The following is a 21,842-nucleotide window of genomic DNA, read 5'->3' on the forward strand; positions in this document are numbered from 1 at the left end:
ACAGAAGGTTTTAAGGAGGTGTGAGGAGAAACCTTTTCACGTCAAGGGTGGTGGGAATTTGAAACTCACTGCCTGTAGGGATAGTAGAGTCAGAAACCCTCAACATTTAAGTCGTCTCAGATATGCATGTTTAATGCCAAGACATACAGGGCTGTGGTCCAAGTGCTGAAAAATGGGATTAGAATAGTTAGGTGGTTGTTATTGACCAGCACAGATGGAATGGACCAAAGGTTCTTTTTCTGTGCTATAGATCTCCATGACCATATTAAATTAGAATCTACAATGAAGATAAACTCCTAATATAAATTCTGAAAATAAGTGGAACATTTAATTATTATGGGCAAAGTTTATATTCCACAAATTTTCAGGGCCACTGAACGTATTTATCAATAATTCCAAAATGAATATAATGGTAAAAAATAAATTATATCTCATTCAACAAGGTGTTGCTTTTTCGAGGGTTTTTACAGTGAGGCTAATAGCATTTCCATACTGTAGGGAACCTACTGTAGAGTTTTAATCAATTCATGATTGCAGTGTTTGGGAACCTCTATAATATGCCCTGATGGAAAAATATACTGACAGCACTTTCTGGATTTCTGCATTATTCCACCCATATGCAGACTCCACCAAAGTTGCTGGCCAGTTCTGTGGAGTAATGACAGGAACATTGGCTAAATACAAGCTATTGTGAATGCAGAAGAGGAAACATCAGGATAAAATACCACAGTAATTTGTGCAGTGAGAGATTAAGGATGTTATTCTTTTTGTGCTGAGAGCAGTCAGGTCAATGTTGTTATCTCGTAGAATCCAATGGAGATGGCTGAGATGAATTAGAACTATTGTTAGATTTTGTGGATTCATGACCATTATCACTAAGCATAGACAGTCGATAATTCATAAGGAATTTGCAGATAGCTTAATAAGTATGTTAGGAAGTAGTAGTTTTAGACTCAATGCATTATTTACTTAGATAAAGAAAGGAAATATATGAACCATGATATATGAGAAGGCTTTACTGGTCCTAAAGCTGTTCTGTATATTTGAGAGGCAGAGGTGGTGGCCACCTGCAGTTTGGGGTGTTTGTCTCCAGTGGTTCAGTCTTTCATGATAACAGTCTGGTCTGCCCTCAGACCGATTAGGTCTTCTGCCAAGAAGGTGGTGATTGTATCCCTGAACCCTCTTGACCTCACCTCCTGCTCATTCCTATTAATATATGTTACTTTTGGGGCTGGCAATCTATACTATCACTTGTCTGAATTCTCTTAGCTAGCGACCATAAAACAGCTACACATGATTTCAGGATAGCCGTTGTCCCCTTGCCTACCTTGATCTGAAAGTTTGCTTTCTTTCATTTGCAAACAAAATGCCTTATTTTACCAAATACTGCTTGGCAATAAGGTACGTATGATACCAGATAAATGTTTGACATCAGTTCAATGGAAAATTGTATCCTAAGCGATTCTGGGGATTGTTGTGACCTTTTGTGTGCCTTCCTTTTATCTTTATTTACTAGAAATTTGTTTTTTTTTGCCTTTCACATCAAAGGGCAGTGACACTTCCCTTTTTTTTTTATTTAACCCCCACACTACCACCTAAGTGCAGTAGTGCTTATTTTATCCCCAGCATCCATGGTGTGTGTGTGCAGGTGTGAGACACAGTGAAAGACACAAAGTGCACCAATCTTTATTCAATTTCCACCACCAGGAAGATAGGAAAACACCCGGGTGGCCAGTGACAAACACTGCCCTTCACAGCAAGGGACAGTGCTGTGTGATCAAAACAGTGAAGGGGAGGGTAGGGACTAAATCAAAATAGAGTTGGAGGGAGAAATAATGCACTCCACTCCCTGCGGCGCCCACCTCTCCCTGAACAACTCCAGGGTGTTGGTGGACACCGCGTGCTCCTTCTCCAAGGACACCCGGGCTCTAACGTAACCGCGGAAGAGGGGCAGGCAAGAAATTTGTTTATACTCGGGAAACAGTGGTTATGCAGTAATGAGATCTCATGCTACACTGAAAATACTAGCAAAATCCCATTTTATAGGGGTCCCCATTTCCAAAGATAGAGTACAGGTGATGTTAATTGAGGGTAATTGGGTGAGAACCTGACAGGGTATATTTCTATGGGTAACAAGTAATCAGTGAGGTTGGAATTGGGTGATGTGAGTTTGATAGCACTTTGATTAGAAAAGCACATGCCTGGACTCTTAATGAACAAACCTTTATGTTTAGCAGAGTTAACAGAGGATATAAGTCAAAGAACTGAAAACTAAGCATTATTTGAAGCAACAAGTGCAGATAATTTCAGAGAGATGGCTGAATCAAAGTCTAAAGTATTGGGCTGTGATTATCCACACCTGTTTTCTGAATGTGAATCTTATGGAAGAATCATGGGGACCTGCTTAACCCCTTTACCAAAGAGGAAATGAAATTTAGCTCTGGCATTTTATCTGCCATACAAAAACAGGATGAGAAACAAAATTTTTATCAGAAACAGAAATTAATGGCTGAACTCAAATGAAGATTTGAACAAAGTATTAACTTTCATGGATAAAATCATCACAAAAGTGACGTATTAACCGCTTATGAGGTGGGTCAGATTTTGACAAATTTAGAAAGAGTGAAGAATATTCATTAGTAAAGTACATAATGGAATTCACTAAAATTCAACTGGAAATTTCCCAATCTGTGCTGCATTTACATTCTTAGACTGTGCCAAAGTGTTGATTTAGACAGATTTCTAATTTTCTACACGAGTTAAATTTGCAGATACATACACTGCTAGAATAAATGTCAGAAATATCCTTGGAAAGCATTTCTCTCCAGCAGCATTTGTGGTGTAAAAGGAGCAATTGGCCGTAAGACAGTAAATGGAAAACACAATGTTAGCAGGCTAGTGAGGCCATCTAGATTCACTTTGTAGGCAACAATACAAAATAACTTGTAAAATAACCAGAATAGAACATTTTAATAAATAGATATGCTAGCCAGTGAAATACTGTTGTCATTGAGTACGCCATCAACGAAAAAAACTACAGATGGAACTGGATATGGAAAATGACAAAGCTAATTTATTTAGAATATCTGTGAATTTGTATTTTACAAAGTCATGATACTATTGTACTCCTTTAGTGGAACATCATTTCTATGCTCAAGAACCTTTATTGACATCAAGGGGCTTTTAAGTACAATTTAGGTAAAATGGTTTGAATATTGTTCGCATCAACAATCTTTTATTTGGAAAACATTATTCCCATTGAACTTGGTCAAAGTAGGGCATAGCAAAAAGGTGCAGCAGCTTTCAGAAACTGAAATGGAGAAATTGCAAAGTCTAATTGGATAGCTAAGTTGGTTTGGCACCTGAACAAGGCAAAATCTTAGTTTTGATGCCTGAGTTGGGTGTGACTATGAAAAATATTGCCCTTTGGCTTGAGAAGCTAAAATAAATGAGAAAAGTAATTTAAAAATAACATACTTTTACAGCAGAATCTCTCATTGAGGCAATATATACACCATTTTTCTTCGAGAAAATATTGGAAAAAGTTAAAAAAAGGGATTCAGGAACAATTGCCTTTGAGAATGATATTGATAATAAATCATGCTGGCGTAAGCAACATAGCAACGCTATGAATGAAATGAAGATTGAGAATTAACATTGCAGTCTTTGAGGCTGAGACTGTTTTATGACAAAAAGACCAACTTCTGAAAAACTATTAGAAACACTGAAATAAAGGATTTGGAACTTTAATGAGAGAGAAATATGGATCCTTGCAGACTATTCTATATCTCTGTTAACAAGTCAAATTTTCAATGGTGAAATTGTGTTTTTGTTCTTGTTTTTATAGGGGCGTTGCACTCGGGAAAACTGCAAATATCTCCATCCGCCCCCACACTTGAAAACACAGCTGGAAATCAATGGACGGAACAACCTGATCCAGCAGAAGACTGCTGCAGCCATGCTTGCACAACAAATGCAGTTCATGCTGCCAGGCACGCAGCTGCAGCCAATGGTGAGCACTGGCTCATATGACCTCTCCATCTCCAAGACCAGCTAATTTCACGTCTGTAATAATGTCCAAATATGCCTCTGTCTCAGCTTTTCTGTTGCTGAAACCGTCATCCATGCCCTTACTACCTGTAGGCAAGACTATTTCAGTACTCTGGTCACCTCCCATTCTCCAACATCAATAAACTTGAACTTATCCAAAAATCTGACTGGGTTCTAACTTGCTCTCATGCATCACCTCTTGGCTGATCTGTCTGGCAGAACTTAATAGTGAAATTCTTTTCTTCATTTTCAAATCCTTCCATTATTCCTATATCTGTATCTTTCTAATCCCTTGCCCACTTCCTCTTTCCTTCATTCTGTACCTTCATCTCCTTTTGTTCCAAGATCTTCCCAAACCCCTCTGCCTCTGTATTTCCATCTCCTCTTTTCAAGTTCTGTAAAACTTGCATCTGATCCCATATTTAGTCACCTTTCCTATTGTCTTACCTTTCAATACAAAAGTGAATAGTGCCAAAACTGTAATAGGCAGCTATAATAATGTCCAGGATGATGTGTCCAGGGCATCACAAGCCAGTTAGCTCAATATCAACAATAGGAAAGACAATTAAAACTGAAGGACTGAAAAATTCATATCAGGCTTGAAACATTAACTCTGTTTCTCTCTCCACTGATGCTGCCAAACCTGCTGAGTTTCTCTAGCATTCTCTGTTTCTTATGGGATAAAGGTATCCATTCAGACTAACAAAAGGTGGAACTGGTCTTTCTGCATGGACCACGGAGATTCACAGGTCATATAAATGATATGATCTTGGAAATAGTTTCAGAATTTGTAATGATACCACATTGAAAATATATTTAACGTTGAGGAAGAATAGAACAAAATACAAAGGCGGTCATTAATAAACTAGCAGGTGCTAATTTGCATATTTATTTCAGTATATATAAGGTTTTGATGCTGTATTTTGGCGAGAGCAATCAGGAGCTTGGAAAACAATCTAAATAAGCCAAATGAGGAAATGTGTCTAGAAGTGTATATAGACAAATCATTAAAAACAGGTTAATTAGGCCATTTTTAAAAAAAAATGCTAACAAAGTTCTGGTGTTTATTTTTAGAGTAGATTTGAAAAGCAGAGAAGTTATGTTCAATATACATTGAATCTTGAATATACTGTTCTGTTCTCATTAAAAATGATGTAAGGTCATTAGAGAAGATGCAAAGAGAAAAGCTCACATAGAGTAGTGCCACTGATTTGCAGTTTAGCAAAATAATACACCATGACTTTGAAGATCGCAAGGTATGCCAGAGATCCTTTGACCAATCATCATTCAGCTTTTTATGTTTCTGTAGTGCTCTATCTCCACTTATTCCGTACTCACAGGATAGCCCACACCTCAAAAGTAGTTTATTCGCTGTAAAGCACTTTGAATGTCCTGAGAAGTAAAAGTTGCTATATGAATGCAATTTTTCTCTCCTTCTTTCCTCTGGTTGTTAAGCTGGAGTTTTCCATTAACCCTTATTGGAAAGCATTACCACAATTTTCTACAATGTAGGTTATTTTTTGAGGGGATAGCATGTGGAATATCATCTGGTCAGTGTGAATGAGACACATCCTGCTGGTCAGTTGAGATTCCTCATATGATGGGAGTACTTCTATTTGCTTTATTTTATCAGGAGAATTCAGGAAGCCTTCAAGAACTTAAAAATATAGATGGATTAACCATTCCCAGTCTTTAGAGGTTCTCACTGTGGCCCTTTAAATAAGTTCAGCTGATGATCATTTAATCCTCAATTATTTTAGAACACAATGAGGCCAGTGCATGTTTTTGCTGCAAATTAATACATTAAGGACAAAAGGGTAACGAGGGAGAGAATAGGGCCCCTCAAAGATAAGCAAGGCGGCCTCTGTGTGGAGCAACAGGAGATGGGGGAGATACTAAACGAGTATTTTGCATCAGTATTTACAGTGGAAAAGGACATGGAAGATATAGAATATTGGGAAATAAATGGTGACATCTTGGAAAATGTCCATATTACAAAGGAAAAGTGCTGGATGTCTTGAAACAGATAAAAGTGGCTAAATCCCCAGGATCTGATCAGGTGTACCTTCAAACTCTGGGAAATTAGGGAAGTGATTCTCTTGCTGAGATATTTGTATCATCGATAGTCACAGGTGAGATGCCGGAAGACTGGAGATTAGCTAACGTGGTGCCACAGTTTAAGAAAGGTGGTAAGGACAAGCCAAGGAACTATAGACCAGTGAGCCTGACGTCGGTGGTGGGCAAGTTTGAGGGAATCCTGAGGGACAGGATGTAAATGTATTTGGAAAGGCAAGGACTGATTATGGATAGCCAACATGGCTTTGTGCGTGGAAAATCATGTTTCACAATCTTGATTTTGTTTTTGAAGAAATAACAGAGGTTTGATGAGGATAGAGTGGTAGACATGATCTATATGGACTTCGGTAAGGCATTCGACAAGGTTCCCCATGGGAGACTGGTTAGCAAGGTTAGATCTCGTGGAATACAGGGAGAACTAGCCATTTGGATTTGGAACTGGTTCAAAGGTAGAAGACAGAGGGTGGTGGAGGGTTGTATTTCAGACTGGAGGCCTGTGACCAGTGGAGTGCCACAAGGATCGGTGCTGGGTCCACTTCATTTCATCATTTATATAAATGATTTGGATGTGAGCTTAAGAGGTACAGTTAGTAAGTTTGCAGGTGACACTAAAATTGGAGGTGTAGTGGAAAGCGAAGAAGGCTACCTCAGACTACCGCAAGATCTTGATCAGATGGGCCAATGGGCTGAGGAGTGGCAGTTGGAATTTAATTCAGATAAATGCGAGGTGCTGCATTTTGGGAAAGCAAATCTTAGCAGGACTTATGCACTTAATGGTGAGGTCTTCAGGAGTGTTGCTGAACAAAGAGACCTCAGAGTGCAGGTTCATAGCTCCTTGAAAGTAGAGTCGCAGGTAGATAGGATAGTGAAGGCGGCGTTTGGTATGCTTTCCTTTATTGGTCAGAGTATTGAGTACAGGAGTTGGGAGGTCATGTTGTGGCTGTACAGGACATTGATTAGGCCACTGTTGGAATATTACGTGCAATTCTGGTCTTCCTATCTGAAAGATGTTGTGAAACTTGAAAGGGTTCAGAATAGATTTACGAGAATGTTGCCAGGTTTAGAGGATCTGAGCTATAGGGAGAGGTTGAATAGGCTGGGGCTGTTTTCCCTGGAGCGTCGGAGGCTGAGGGGTGACCTTATAAAGATTTATAAAATCATGAGGGGCATGGGTAGGATAAATAGATAAAATCTTTTCCCTGGGGTGGGGGAGTCCAGAACTAGAGGGCATAGGTTTACAGTGAGAGGGGAAGGATATAAAAGAGACCTAAGGGGCAACGTTTTCATGCAGAGAGTGGTATATGTATGGACTGAGTTGCCAGAGGAAGTGGTGGAGGCTGGTACAATTGCAATATTTAAAAGGCATCTGGATGGGTATGTGAATAGCAAGGGTTTGGAGGGCTATGGGCTGGGTGCTGGCAGGTGGGACTAGATTGGGTTTGCATATCTGGCCGGCATGGATGCGTTGGACCGAAGGATCTGTTTCCGTGGTGTGCATCTCTATGACTGTACATGTTGGACCTGTTTATGGCAAGGCCAGGGCTTGAGCTACTGTGTGGTAGACATCAGGATGAGTGTGTTTTCTTGAACTAGCTTTGATTACCTAAGGGGTGGATTCGGAGAGGAAATTTCCAGATTTATGACCGTAACTGATCTGGATCAATTGGGGTCACAAAGGGGAAGGCGGAAGTATTCAGGTTCATGGCGCTGTGACTGGCTCTGCTACACAGAAGGGCGGGAAAAGGAGTGGAAGGGCTATCATCATAGGGGATTCAATTGTAAGGGGAGTAGATAAGTGGTTCTGTGGTCGAAAGCGAGACTCCCAAATGGTATGTTGCCCCCCCCCCCAGGTGCATAGGTCAAGGATGTTTCAGATCGGCTGCAGAACATTCTGAAGGGGGAAGTGAACAGCCAGCTGTCGTGGTGCATATCGGCACCTGCGATATAAATAGGTAAAAAATGGGATGAGGTCGTACCAGCAGAATTTATGGAGTTAGGAGCCAAATTAAGTAATACCTCAGAGATAGTAATCTAAGGATTACTACCAGTGCCAATTGCTAGTCAGTAGAAATGAAAGAATGGGTAGGATGAATGTGTGGCTTGAGTGATGGTGCAGGAGGGAGGGGTTCAGAATTTTGGGACATTGGGACTCTTCTAGGGGAGGTGGGACTACTGCAAATTGGACGGTCTACACCTGGGCAGGACTGGATCCAATGTACTAGGGTGTGCTTTTGCTAATGCTGTTCAGGAGGGTTTAAACTAATGTGGCAGGGGGGTGGGCACAAATGAGGAGGTTAGTGGACAGTAAGGAGGTGGTTCCTAAAGGCTGTAAGGAGGTGGTTCCTAAAGGCTGTAAGGAACTAGATAATGAAGGGAAGAGTAGGCAGGGAGCAAATGATGAATGCACAGGGACAGGTGATCTGAGATGCATTTGTTTTAATGCGAGAAGCGTAGTTGGTAAGGCAGATGAACTTAGGGCTTGGATTAGTACGCCAGAGTATGATGTTATTGCAATTACTGATACTTGCTTGAAGGAAGGGCAGGTTTGGCAACTAAGTATCCCAGGTGCTTCAGGCGGGATAGAGGGGGAGGTAAAAGGGGTGGAGGAGTTATATTACTGGTCAGGGAGGATATCACAGCTGTGTTGAAGGAGGGCACTATCGAGGACTCGAACAGTGAAGCAATATGGGTAGAGCTCAGAAATAGGAAGGGTGCGGTAACAATGTTGGGGCTGTACTGCAGGCCTCCCAACAGTGAGCATGAGATAGAGGTCCAAAGGGAAAGTGAGGTCTGCAGATGCTGGAGATCAAAGTTGAAACTTTATTGCTGGAACCGCACAGCAGGTCAGGCAGCATCCAGGGAACAGGAGATTCGACGTTTCGGGCACAGGCCCTTCTTCAGGAAAGAAGAAGGGCCTGTGCCCGAAACGTCGAATCTCCTGTTCCCTGGATGCTGCCTGACCTGCTGTGCGGTTCCAGCAATAAAGTTTCAACATAGAGGTCCAAATAAATGAATAGGTTATGGAAAGATGTAGGAGCAACTGGGTGGTGGTGATAAAGATTTTAATTTTCCCAACATTGACTGGGATTCACTTAGTGTTAGTTGTCTAGATGGAGCAGAATTTGTAAGGCGCATCCAGGAGGGTTTTATAGAGCAGTTTGTAAATAGTCCAACTTGGGAAGGGGCAATACTGGACCTGGTGTTGGGGAATGAGCCCGGCCATATGGTTGAAGTTTCAGTAGGGAGTTACTTTGGGAATACTGATCACAGTTCTGTAAGTTTTAGAATACTCACGGACAAAGATGAGAGTGGTCCTAAAGGAAGAGTGCTAAATTGGGGGAAGGCAAACTAGCAAAATTCAGCAGGACATGGGGAATGTGGATTGCTGTTTGAAGGTAAATCTACATTTGATATGTGGGAGGCTTCTAAACAGAGGTTGATTAGAGTGCAGGACAAACATGTCCTGTGAAAGTGAGGGACAGAAATGGCAAGATTAGGGAACCATGGATGACAGGTGAAATTGTGAAACTAGCTAAGAGGAAAAAAGGAAGCGTACATAAGGTCCAGGTGACTGAAAACAGATGAAGTTTTGGAAGAATATCGGGAAAGTAGGACCAATCTGAAACAAGGAATTAAGAGGGCAAAAAGGGGTCATTAATTATCTTTAGCAGACAGGGTTAAGGAAAATCCCAAAGCCTTTTATTCGTATATAAGGAGCAGAAGGGTAACTAGAGAAAGGGTTGGCCCACTCAAGGACAAAGGAGGAAAGTTATGGATGGAGTTAGAGAAAATGGGGGAGATTCTTAATGAATACTTTGCATTGATAATTCACCAAGGAGATGGACATGATGGATGTTGAGATTAGGGATTGATGTTTGATTACTCTAGGTCAAGTCAGAATAAGGAGGTAGGAAGTGTAGGGTTTCTAAAAGGCATTAAGGTGGACAAGTCCCCAGGTCTGATGGGATCTATCCCAGGTTACTGACAGAAGTGAGAGAGGAAATAGCTGGTGTCTTTACAAATATCTTTGCAGCATCCTTGAACACTGTGAGGTCCTGGAGGAATGGAGAATTGCTAATGTTGTCCCCTTGTTTCAGAGGGATAATCGGGTAATTATATACCAATGAGCCTGACGTCAGTGTTAGGGAACTGCTGGAGAAGATACTGAGGGATGGGATCTATTTACATTTGGAAGAAAATGGGCTTATCAGTGATAGGCAACATGGTTTTGTGCAGGGAAGGTCATGTATTACCAACTTAATAGAATTCTTGTGGAAGTGACAAAGTTGATTGATGAGGGAAGGGCTGTTGATGTCATATACATGGATTTCATTAAGGCATTTGATAAGGTTCCCCATAATAGGCTGATAGAACATAGAACAATACAGCACAGAACAGGCCCTTCGGCCCACGATGTTGTGCCGAACATTTGTCCTAGCTTAAGCATCCATTCATGTACCTATCCAATTGCCGCTTAAAGGTCACCAAAGATTCTGACTCTACCACTCCCACAGGCAGCGCATTCCATTCCCCCACCACTCTGTGTAAAGAACCCATCCCTGACATCTCCTCTATACCTTCCACCCTTCACCTTAAATTTATGTCCCCTTGTAACACTCTGTTGTACCCGGGGAAAAAGTTTCTGACTGTCTACTCTATCTATTCCTCTGATCATCTTATAAACCTCTTTCAAGTCACCCCTCATCCTTCGCCATTCGAACGAGAAAAGGCCTAGCACTCTCTAACCTGATGGAGAAAGTGAAGTCGCATGGGGTCCAGGGTGTACTAGCTAGATAGATAGAGAACTGGCTGGGCAGCAGGAGACAGACAGTAGTAGTGGAAGGGAGTTTCTCAAAATGGAGGACTGTAACCAGTGGTGTTCCACAGGGATCTGTGTTGGGACCACTGTTGTTCATGATATACGTAAATGATTTGGAGGAATGTCTACTTGATCTGATTAGCAAGTTTGCAGATGATGCTAAGATTGGTGGAGTAGCAGATAGTGAAAGGGACTGTCAGAGAATGCAGCAGAATATAGATAGATTGGAGAGTTGGACAGAGAAATGGCAGATGGAGTTAAATCCGGTCAAATGCGAGGTGATGCATTTTGGAAGAGCCAATTCTAGAACAAACTATATGGTAAATAGAAAAGCCCTAGGGAAAATTGATGTACAGAGAAATCTGTGTGTTCAGGTCCATTCTACCTGAAAGTGGCAACACGGGTGGATATAGTGATCAAGAATGCATACGGCATGCTTTCCTTCATCAGATGGGGAATTAAGTACAAGAGTTGACAGGTCATGTTACGGTTGAATAGGACGTTGGTTCTGCCACATTTGAATTACTGTATACTGATCTGATCGCCACATAACCAAAAGGAATTGGATGCTTTGGAGACGGTGCAGAGGAGGTTCACCAGGATGTTGTCTGATATGGAGGGCGCCAGCTATGAGGACAGGTTGAACAGATTGGGATTATTTTCATTAGAAAGACTGAGGTTGAGGGTGGGGGACCTGATTGGGATTTGCAAAATCATGAGATATAGATAGGGTGGATAGCAAGGAGCTGTTTTCCCAGAGTGGGGAACTCAAATTACTAGGGTTCACGTGTTCAAGGTGAGATGGGAAAAGTTTAAGGGAGATATGCGTGGAAAGTACTTTACACAGAGAGTGGTGGGTGCCTGGAATGCATTGCCAGCAGAGGTGGTTGGAGGTGGGCACGACAGCATCATTTAAGATGCATCTAGACAGATACATGAATGGGCAGGGAGCAGAGGGATACAGATCCTTAGGAAATTGGCAGCAGGTTTAGATAGAGGATCTGGATTGGCTCAGACTTGGAGGGACGGAAGGCCTGTTCCTGTGCTGTAATTTTCTTTATTCTTTGGAATTTTACCTGTTATTTTCTGCCTTTGCCAAAAGATACATGTGATAGACGTATCTCTTTTATGATGTATAATACACTGTTGGGGATTGGTTTAGCTCAGTTGGCTTGAAAAGCAATGTGATGCCAACAGTGTGGATTCAGTCTTCACATCGGCTGAGGTCACCATGAAGGACTATCCTTCTCGATCTCTCCCCTCACCTGATGTATGGTGGGCTTCAAGTTAAATCACCACCAATTATCTTTCTCTAATGAGAGAGCAGACCTATGGTCTGGTAAGACTATTGTGATTTGATAATACACTGTAACTATGTGCTGTTGGCCACTGCGTCCTTTCATTTCTGTTGTTGTAAACCCATATGTAATATAAGTTCTGACATGATGTGAATGCATTTTCTTTTTATCTTTATCCATAGACTACATTTCCTGTAACTCCATCTTTAGCAACAAATCATACAATGGGTCTTAATCCCTATCTGAGTCATATGACCCATGGGATGGGACTGGTTCCGACAGAACTCCTACCAAACACACCAGTCCTGGTGTCAGGGAATCCCACAGTTACAGTCCAAGGAAACACAGCTTCACAGAAACTAATGCGGACAGATAAGTTGGAGGTATCAGTATTTATATACACTTGTATCCATTTCCTGTATATATGCAATAAAGTTACTAATTTCCTTCCGTACACTTTTCTTTACGGTTGTATGGACAATTTACGACAATTCTATGTGCAGCTTTTGTTAACATCTTCCATTATATTTCCTGTGTCAAAATTTATAATGAAAATTTTTAATTTTTCTGGTATTTTAAATGATTTTATTAGATTAGCAATATGGAGGCATTCAACAAAATGAGTTAAAATCGCACCATGGCAATTGGGGAATTTAAATCCAGTTAACTAAATAAGATGGAATAAAAAGCTAATATTACTAATTGCGGAACTATACTTTGGTAGTTCACTAATGGCCTTTAGGGGAGCAAGTTTGCCATCCTTGGTGGTTCTGGCTAACTTATGACTGTTGATCCTTAGCAATGTTTTTGACTACCCTCTGAAAAGGTGTAGCAAACCACTTAATTGGCTCAAGGGTAATTAAGGAGGAGCAGTAAATGCTGGCCTTATGACATAGTAAATAGAAGTTGCTGTTGTAAAATTGTCTAGTTATAATTACACCATCCTACCATCAGAGGCCACTATCGACCAAGAATTTGGTCAAAGAAGGCTCCTGTTCAATCACCATATCTTTGCTGGGAACTGTGCACAAAATTCCATTTCTACATGGTACCTCATTTCCAATACAAGAACAGGAGTTACAAGAAAATTGCTGGCAATGGACTGATGTTTTTGCATAGCCAGTTTTCATATAAGCAGGAGTGAAATAATCAGTCACAGAAATGCTTTAATAAAGACAATATCTGCAACGTTATTTTGGTCAATGTGAGAAGGCCTGCTCCAATTAGAATGACATGGTAGCACGGTGGTTAGCACTGCTGCCTCACAACACCTGGAACCTGGGTGTGATTCCAGCCTTGGCAACTGTGTGGAATTTATACATTCTCCCCATGTCTCTATGGGTTTCTTCCGGGTGCTCCCATTTCCTTCTACAGCCCAAAGATGTGCAAGTTAGGTGGATTGGCCATGCTAAAAATTCACTCATAATGTCAAGGGATGTTTAGGTTGGTTACCCACCGCCAAAAACCCCTTGCGAGGTTTTGGAAGGTGGGTCTGGGCGGAATGCTCTTCAGAGATTTAGTGCTGACGTGATGGGCCAAATAGCCTCTTTCTGCACTATAACAATTCTATGATTCTGTACCAGTGAAGGTTAACCTGAGGATTTGGCCAGAACTTCCTAGACTGCGTCGAAGTGACCCATGGGAATGGTGCTGGTTCCACCAGTCCTGGTGTCAGGGAATCCCACAATTACAGTCCAAGGAAACAAAGCTACGCAGAAACTAATGCGGACATATAAATTGGCTGTATCAGGATAGTTTCATATCATCAAGTGTTTTCATTACTGAACATTCAACCTCTGGAGAAAAGTACCAAATAGAGCTGGCCCCTCAATCCCACGTGGCAGGGACCTGTTACTGCAGACTATAGGAACTGCTTGCAGCCTATCCTGATGTTGGACACATTGAGGTCATGATGTTGAACACATTGAAATGCAAAACAAGTTGCTCCAATTCCCTGGAATACTTGATTCAATAAAGGTTAAATTGTATGTCTGGTGATGTGTCCTGAGCATTAATGTTAACTGAACCAGGGTGATTGAAGAGCTTTAAGATTCAGCTGATGTAGAAACAGTATCGTGGTTCTTAATCTTTCAGATTTTTTTGTTGAAGCCACAAGATGCTCAAAGATTCAGGCAGCACAATCCTGGAAGTTGAGGGTTTAATTCTTAATCAACATCCAGTTAACTGTTCTTAATGAATCCAGTGACAAAGGGTTACAATATCTACCTTTGTTGCCGGTGGGTTATGGGAAGGTAGTATCAGTTAGTATCAGTTCTCCCACTCCTGTTAGCCTGTCTTCTCTGTGAGAGGTTGTACCAAGTTTAATGCTGGATGTCAACAGAGTTGGGCTTGACAATTATAACCCGATTGCTTATGATGAAAGAGTAAATTAGATATATACTCTATAGAAGAATTAAAATAAATATCATTCAACCTTTCCAAACTCCCTTGTGCCTTAAATGGTCTATAATTTCTATGCCTCCTTGACTCACTTACTGTCTCTTCTAATTTTGACTGTTCACATTCTCTTGCTGAATATTCTCTCTTCCTGCGACTTTGTTGTCCCATCCTGGTTTAGGTGCAGCCCACCCATCTTGTACAGGTCCCACTTCCTCCAAAATGGTCCCAGTATCCCAGAAATCTAAAGCCTTCCCTCCTTCATTAACTGTCTGAGCACGCATTTATCCAGACTAGCTTCTTATTTCTGTACCCATTAGCACATGGCACCAGAGTTGGTCCAGAGATTACTACCTTCTCAGTCCTGTTTTTTATTCTACTTCCTAGGTCTTTAAATTCTGCTTGCAGGACCTCATCCCTTGCAGGATCTCATACCTATGGCCTTGGTACCAGGATGTTTGTCTGTTTATCCTCCCCCTTCAGAATGGCCTGCAGCTGTTCTGGAGACACAACCTACCAGCCTGCAGTCACATTTGTTATTGCAGAAATGCCTGTCTGTTCCTCTTACAATTGAATCCCGTACCACTGCTGTTTTTTTCTCCGCTCTTGTTCTGCAGACCCACTTGTGGTGCTGCAAAGTTGGCTCCCACTGCTTTCCCTGCACAGTCATTTCCCTCAACAGTATCTAAAACATGTGTACATATGTCAGAAAGTGGTATGGCCACAAGCAACTCCTGTATATCTGCCTTTCTATACTCAGACTGTTCAATCTTCACCTCCGGTGTGACCACCTCACTTAATGTACCAACCATGACATGCTCAGCAGATGCTCCATAGTTAATTCACCTCAGCACCAGCTCCAAAATGCTGTTCGCCAGTAACTGCGACTAGACACTTGCTGCACACATGATCACTGAGACAACTGAAGCTTCCATGATTTCCCACATAATACTGGAAGAGCATATTGTGGATGCAAGCTGTGTTGCCATGACTTCCCTTTAGCCCCTTTTGTTACTCGTTTTTATTTTGAAAGAGAAGCTTATGTCAGAATATTATTAATTTATTTGCCTTTCCTTAACTTTACAACCCCTAGCCAAGTTTGCTTGCTTATATTACTTTATAAAAAGGGCCCTGACTTTCACTTATTCCTGTTATTTCTCATCCAAAATCGTTTTTCAAAAAAATACAATTTTAAAAATCCCAAACAAATTGAACCACCACCTTCCTTCTATGTATCTGATTTGTTTTCTTAATGAACAAACCCTTGAAACTGCAGCTATTAAACAAGGACTTGTTGTTGCTTTACCCCCACCAATCCTGGGCCTCAATTTATCCTATTGGTGACTCCTCTCTGTCTGCTTAGTTGAAGCTGGAAAATGACTAGGATTTCACTATTAAGTTTCCACTTCCTTGTTTTTTTTAAATCTCTTCTCACCAAAGGAAATAGTTTCTTTGGAACAGCCCTATCAAGTCATCTTAACAAATTAGATGGGTAGGCTAGCATTTCAAATGGAAGTGAGTTACCAGTTATTTATTGCTCATGAGGGATGTTAGAAATCAGCCTGCAGTTTGAAATGTTCCACTTTCTCAAATCTGCCAACTACCTTCAGTAATAGTTGACTTCTCTCTTTACTTACCTGTTTACTTGGATGTGTGTGTCACTGGCAAGCCAGCATTTGTTGCCATCTGAATCTGCCCTAGAATGGAGTGAGTGCTAGGTAATTTCAGAGGGTAGGTAAGACTCAAGTGGGTTTGGATTTACATGTAGGCTGATCAAGTAAGGATGACCGATTTCCTTCTCAGTAGGACAGCAGTGAACCAGAGGGCCTGTGCCCGAAACGTCGAATCTCCTGTTCCCTGGATGCTGCCTGACCTGCTGTGCTGTTCCAGCAATAAAGTTTCAGCAGTGAACCAGAGCCATTTGTATGACAGTAGTTGTCCTGTTCACCATTACTCATCTTATATTCCAGATTTCATAATTGAATTTAAATTCAACCAGCAGCTGTGGATTTCCAGAATATTAACTTGAGCCTCTAAATCCATTGACAGTCCCATTTTATTACTATCTTCCATTTACACCATTTATAGCAATTGAGCTGTGTATCCTAAAAGGATGTAAGTATTTTCAGGAGAGCAAATGAAGCTACCTAGCAAAGATTGGAGCACAAGATCCAATGTGATGCGCTAATGTTGTGTCAAGAGAAATATCCTTCCTGTCTTTCAGACAAGATATTAAACTGATTTATTAATCGTGATGACACTTTATTTTGAGGAGCACTGGTGAATATTTGACCCTCTAGGTAAAAACAATGACTGCAGATGCTGGAAACCAGATTCTGGATTAGTGGTGCTGGAAGAGCACAGCAGTTCAGGCAGCATCCGAGGAGCAGTACAATCAACATATTGGGCAAAAGCCCTTCATGAAGGGTTGTTACCCGAAACGTAGATTTTACTGCTCCTCGGATGCTGCCTGAACTGCTGTGCTCTTCCAGCACCACTAATCCAATATTTGACCCTCACCCACTATCTCTATACTAGAATAGCTGGTCTTTATCACATTGTTGTTTGCTAGAGCTTGCAGTGTGCAATTGCCACATACTCAGAAGTAACTGATTGATTGGTTCTAAGGCAGTTTGGGTGTCTAGAGGCCACGAAAGTTGCTATAATAATGCAAGTCTTCTTATTTTTTATGTTGCATTTGTTTTTATTGTAACTATAGAAGAGCATAACACTTGACTTCTCAGACTCTGAATCACAAGATATCTATTAATGTAATAAGACATGATGAAGTGACTTCTTCATCTCTTATATGTACTCTAGAAATTGATTATGTAGCAACCATGTGGCAAAGCAGCTTTAATTGTTATGAAGTATTCTCTTTTCATTGCTCCTTTTATTTTGAAAGTGAAGGAAAGCAGGTAAATCCAAGAAGACAACTGCTAACAATTGCTTCCATTAGGTTTGCAGGGAGTTTCAGCGTGGAAATTGCACTCGGGGTGAAAACGATTGCCGCTATGCACACCCACTTGAAATGGCAATGATTGATTCAAATGAAAACACGGTCACAGTTTGCATGGATTATATCAAGGGCCGCTGCTCACGGGAAAAGTGCAAGTATTTTCACCCACCCGCACATCTGCAAGCCAAAATAAAGGCCGCTCAGCACCAGGTGAATCAGACTGCAGCCGCTGCCATGGTAGGTAAACTGGACAGAGAAGCCAACATTCCTCTTGTTTAATCTGAGTGATGCCAATGTTTAAAAATTCTGTAAATAATTTGCCAACTACCAGGCTAACTAAAATGACTGATCATCTTCACTATCCATGTGCTCAGTGCAGTAATTGTTTTTTAAAATTTGTGCAAAAGGGCAGATATTTTTCAAGTACAGCATTCTGGTTCCATGGTCTATAATTTGCAATTGGCTGTGTTGGTCAGTGAAAGAACAGTCGACCTGAAGAGTGAGTCAGTGTCAATGACAGCCATTAAAATGTGAAACAATGCTTCACTCTATACCACTGCCCAATTACAGGCAACTTAACCTCAAAATTTCTGTGGATCTGGAAAACACAGTTGCCTCCTCACATCAGACCCCCAGCTTCAAAAGGACATGAACCTGTTTTAGCTGGAACTTTTTTGTTCTATCCAATTCAACAGGGATGGAGAACTGTTGCTACAGCAATTGTCATTGTTAGCCATGGGCAAAGATGTCTTTGACCATTGAGCCTCACATCAGCTGTACTCAAGCTACTTCTACAATAGCATACTCTCTTCGAGTTAGAGGAAGGACAACCAGAAGTTCATGTGTCATTTTGGCTACCTCTTCAATTCCCTGTGAATTTGTGTGGACATCAGAATAGGAGAACTACCTCCACTTAATTGAAATATCTGTTAACATGCAAAGTGCCATGCTTTTGTTGAAAAATGGGCACTGATCCCATGAAAGCCCCAAATTCATCTTGCCCATACCCTCCTGTACCTTTTAGACCAGAAAATTGTGCTGATCATTCTACTGTGTAATAACGTCAGAGAATTATAGACCAGTTATCCTAACAACTGTTGTTGGTAAATTATTAAGGATAGTGACCAAATACTATGACAGATTTCACTTATTGCTGATGTTCTGTGAGACAAGTACAATTTTCGTTTCCGATTAACTGGGTAGAATGTTGTTCCAGTTGCATCATGCATTTACAGATGTGGATAAATACTTGCTGTGGGATAATGTGAAAGCAGTTGAAATAACAAGGGACACCTGTCCCAGTTGCTAAGATTAGACATTGTTAGGAACTGATTATTATTCTGCTTTGATGGTGAAGCTTTTCAGTTGTAAATTCCCTTTGCACCCACCGTTTTAAGTTTTATGTATTGTGTTTTAGCATTTTTCTATCAAAATAATTTGTTTTTCCTTAAGTGATTACAAACATTCATGCGACACTCACAGACAGTAAGGGTGTCTGTTTGTAATTATGTAGCTGAACAATAACAGTAGTGAATGCCTTTTGTTATGCATGCTCGTTCTTTTTTAATATGTTGTATAATGCATTCAGATTTGTTTTTTCTCCCTTCCTCTTCACCTCCCTATATTGCGTTGCTGCCCCTATGATGCACCTCTGCTTGCTGTTTATGTTAATGCGCTTGAACCCCATTGGCCCATTGCCATCCATGTGCTCGCTGCCTGCTAATTAAGACTCAGCCAGCTGTCAGATCAATGAAGCGGTCCCTCGAGGCAACCTTTGACCTGGTACTTGCACCTTTCACCTTCTTGCTTTGCATGTAGCTTTCTTTAATTTTGTAAATGTAATGTTAGTTAGACTGCATGACTGCCTTTTTTTTTAGTTGATACTATGTTTAACACTTAGGACACTGCCATTGCATTTTGACTTGTTTGGAATGTATTTTGGTAGTGCCAATTAGCACTGTGCCACTTCCTAAGAGTTTGGCTTGGCAACAAGTGATGCGACCACAGTGAAACCTGTTTCTACAGCCTTATGAACCCAGCAAAACCTATTTGTGAACATCAATGGGGAGCAACTGCACTCCTCAATGCCCAGAGTATACTGTTACATGTATTCCCCTGATTTGTGTTGGTACAGCACAATACAAAAATCTTCCTAAGCAAGTCTCAGGTGATGTGAGAGATTAAAGAGAATAAAAACAATTGTGAATCGGGAGAAGGGTTAATGCTGCATTTAAACAGGTTTGACTGCTTTAAAGTGATTTTGGCATTAAAGGGTGGATTCATGCAATGGACCAGTTAATGTCTTAATGAATAAAATTGACACAATCATCTCAAATCCAAGAATTACAAAGTGTTGTATAAACACTACTGTACTGCCTGATAGGCTGGTCAAAGCAGATTCAATTGTGACTTCCAAAAGGGAATTGGATAAATACTTGAAAGGGGAAAATTAATTACAGGTTATTCAGAAAGACTGCAAGTGAATGGGACTAATTGAATGGCTTTTTCAAAAGAGCTAGTACAGGTTAGATGGGTTGAATGGCTTCCTCAATCGCTGAGTGAATCTACTGAGCATCTTTTTAATGTGCCAAACAGCCCTAATAGCAGTAATGTTCAAACTGTCACTGATGTGGGAAATGTTCCTTGTAGAATTCCATATGCCACTTTTGCGTCTGTATTGCACAAAATGATGGCTGGCAGGGGAAAGGAGTGACATTAGCAATCTGAATTCCAGAGCTCTATCTGCCAGGTATCCATTATGCTACAGTTAACTAGACAAATTAAATGGAGGCATCTTTCTTTATGTACCTCAGCTGCCACTGTGCCATAATCACTTGTGCTATTTGAGCAATCCAGCTGCAGTTTCTCGCTACCTGGGTGCTGCAATTTACAGTAAATATTTCTGTTGTCACTTAACTTGCTTCCTTCTGCATATGATGGTTTTCAGGGTTCCCGTTAATGTGAAAACTTTGAATTTGATTTCATTTCATTTGACTTTCTGAAGGTGTTAATAATTATAGGTATTTACTATAAACTATTCACAAAGTGATGTCTATATGATGTGTGGGATGGGGGATGATATAACAGAAATAAACCTATGATCTACAAACAACATTCTGCATTAAATTGAAACAAACATCTATTTCTTATACATTTAATGCAGGACAGTATAGTATGAAATGAAGTTTATTTTAAAAATCTGTTTTGTGAAAGGAGACTTGAGACTTTTCAAGTCCCAGCACTTTCTAAAACCCTAGCGAGAAACCTGGCTATGTAATCTCTATTTATTATATTGTGTGTGCTACAGATTTTTTGAACATTCAGTCGCTAAGCTGCAAATGCATTGTTTTATTTCTTTCATTTCATCACTGTCAATGTGCAGCCTGTATGAAGTATCTCACTTTAAGCTTGACAATCGATCTCCTATGTTTAAAGTCAAGCAAAGTGGTGATGCAGTTCCACTTTTGACTCTTCAAAGGCTTTGTACTGCCTTTCACGCTTCTCGCATTTATGTACTGTTCACAACGTCTCGCGGCTTTGTTCTGCTTCAGCTGCAGCCTTGCTTTAGCTGTTAATAGTTGCAGGAGAATGGCAGACCAATCTTTGGTGTGTGGGTGTGTGTGTGTATGCGTGTGTATATTGTTTGGTGCATGCGTCATTTATTTTCTACATGTCTTAATCAATCCCTCATCCATAGGCCCTCCAGCCTGGTGCCCTCCAACCTTTACCAAAGAGGCCAGCACTTGAAAAAACCAATGGTGCCACCACAGTGTTTAACCCCAGTGTTTTCCACTACCAACAGGCTCTAGCTAATATGCAGCTGCAACAGCCAACATTCATCCCAACAGGTTAGTCCATTGTCACTTGTGCTCTTCATCCATGCTTTCATTTTGGTATTAGAAGTCACAAGGCTTCACTGCTGACATCACTCGAGGAATGGGCAAGCATTCATTTTCTTCATGTCAGAATGGTTTTCACATTTAAAGGAGCTACTCTTGTTTCCTATTTTAATAGTTTAATATTTTGGAAGTTAACATTTTTGAACTTAGGAGCTTCCTAGCTGGGGGAGCAGAGAAAGGATGGGGATATGCTTTTAGAAATGATGAGACAGCTCCTTTAAAATTATATTTCTCAACTTGGATGTTTGAATGTTGCTGTGTAACTTCCAGTAATTGTGCAGGATCAGTCAAAGGAAAATTTTGCAGGTATGCTTTGAACATGTTGTGCAAAGCTTGCCATCTCC

General features: G+C 40.8%; 1 protein-coding gene across 14 annotated transcripts in view; it reads left to right on the forward strand.

Moving 5' to 3' along the window:
• LOC122557063 (muscleblind-like protein 3) overlaps positions 1-21,842 on the forward strand; it is a 214,593-nt gene that overhangs the window by 161,145 nt on the left and 31,606 nt on the right. For 12 of the 14 annotated variants that reach the window (XR_006313738.1, XR_006313739.1, XM_043704327.1 and 9 more), the window contains exons 3-7: positions 3,848-4,012; positions 12,426-12,626; positions 17,600-17,836; positions 19,328-19,381; positions 21,297-21,447. Coding sequence is in view for 12 of the 14 variants with exons in the window: in XM_043704327.1 (XP_043560262.1) it covers positions 3,848-4,012; positions 12,426-12,626; positions 17,600-17,836; positions 19,328-19,381; positions 21,297-21,447 (808 nt within the window). In the remaining 2 variants the exon portion in view is untranslated. The remainder of the gene's footprint in view (positions 1-3,847; positions 4,013-12,425; positions 12,627-17,599; positions 17,837-19,327; positions 19,382-21,296; positions 21,448-21,842) is intronic. The other 2 variants (XM_043704330.1, XM_043704332.1) reach the window with 1 other exon arrangement.

The sequence above is a fragment of the Chiloscyllium plagiosum genome, chromosome 15 (genome assembly GCF_004010195.1).
Source record: "Chiloscyllium plagiosum isolate BGI_BamShark_2017 chromosome 15, ASM401019v2, whole genome shotgun sequence".
Lineage (NCBI taxonomy): Eukaryota > Metazoa > Chordata > Chondrichthyes > Orectolobiformes > Hemiscylliidae > Chiloscyllium > Chiloscyllium plagiosum.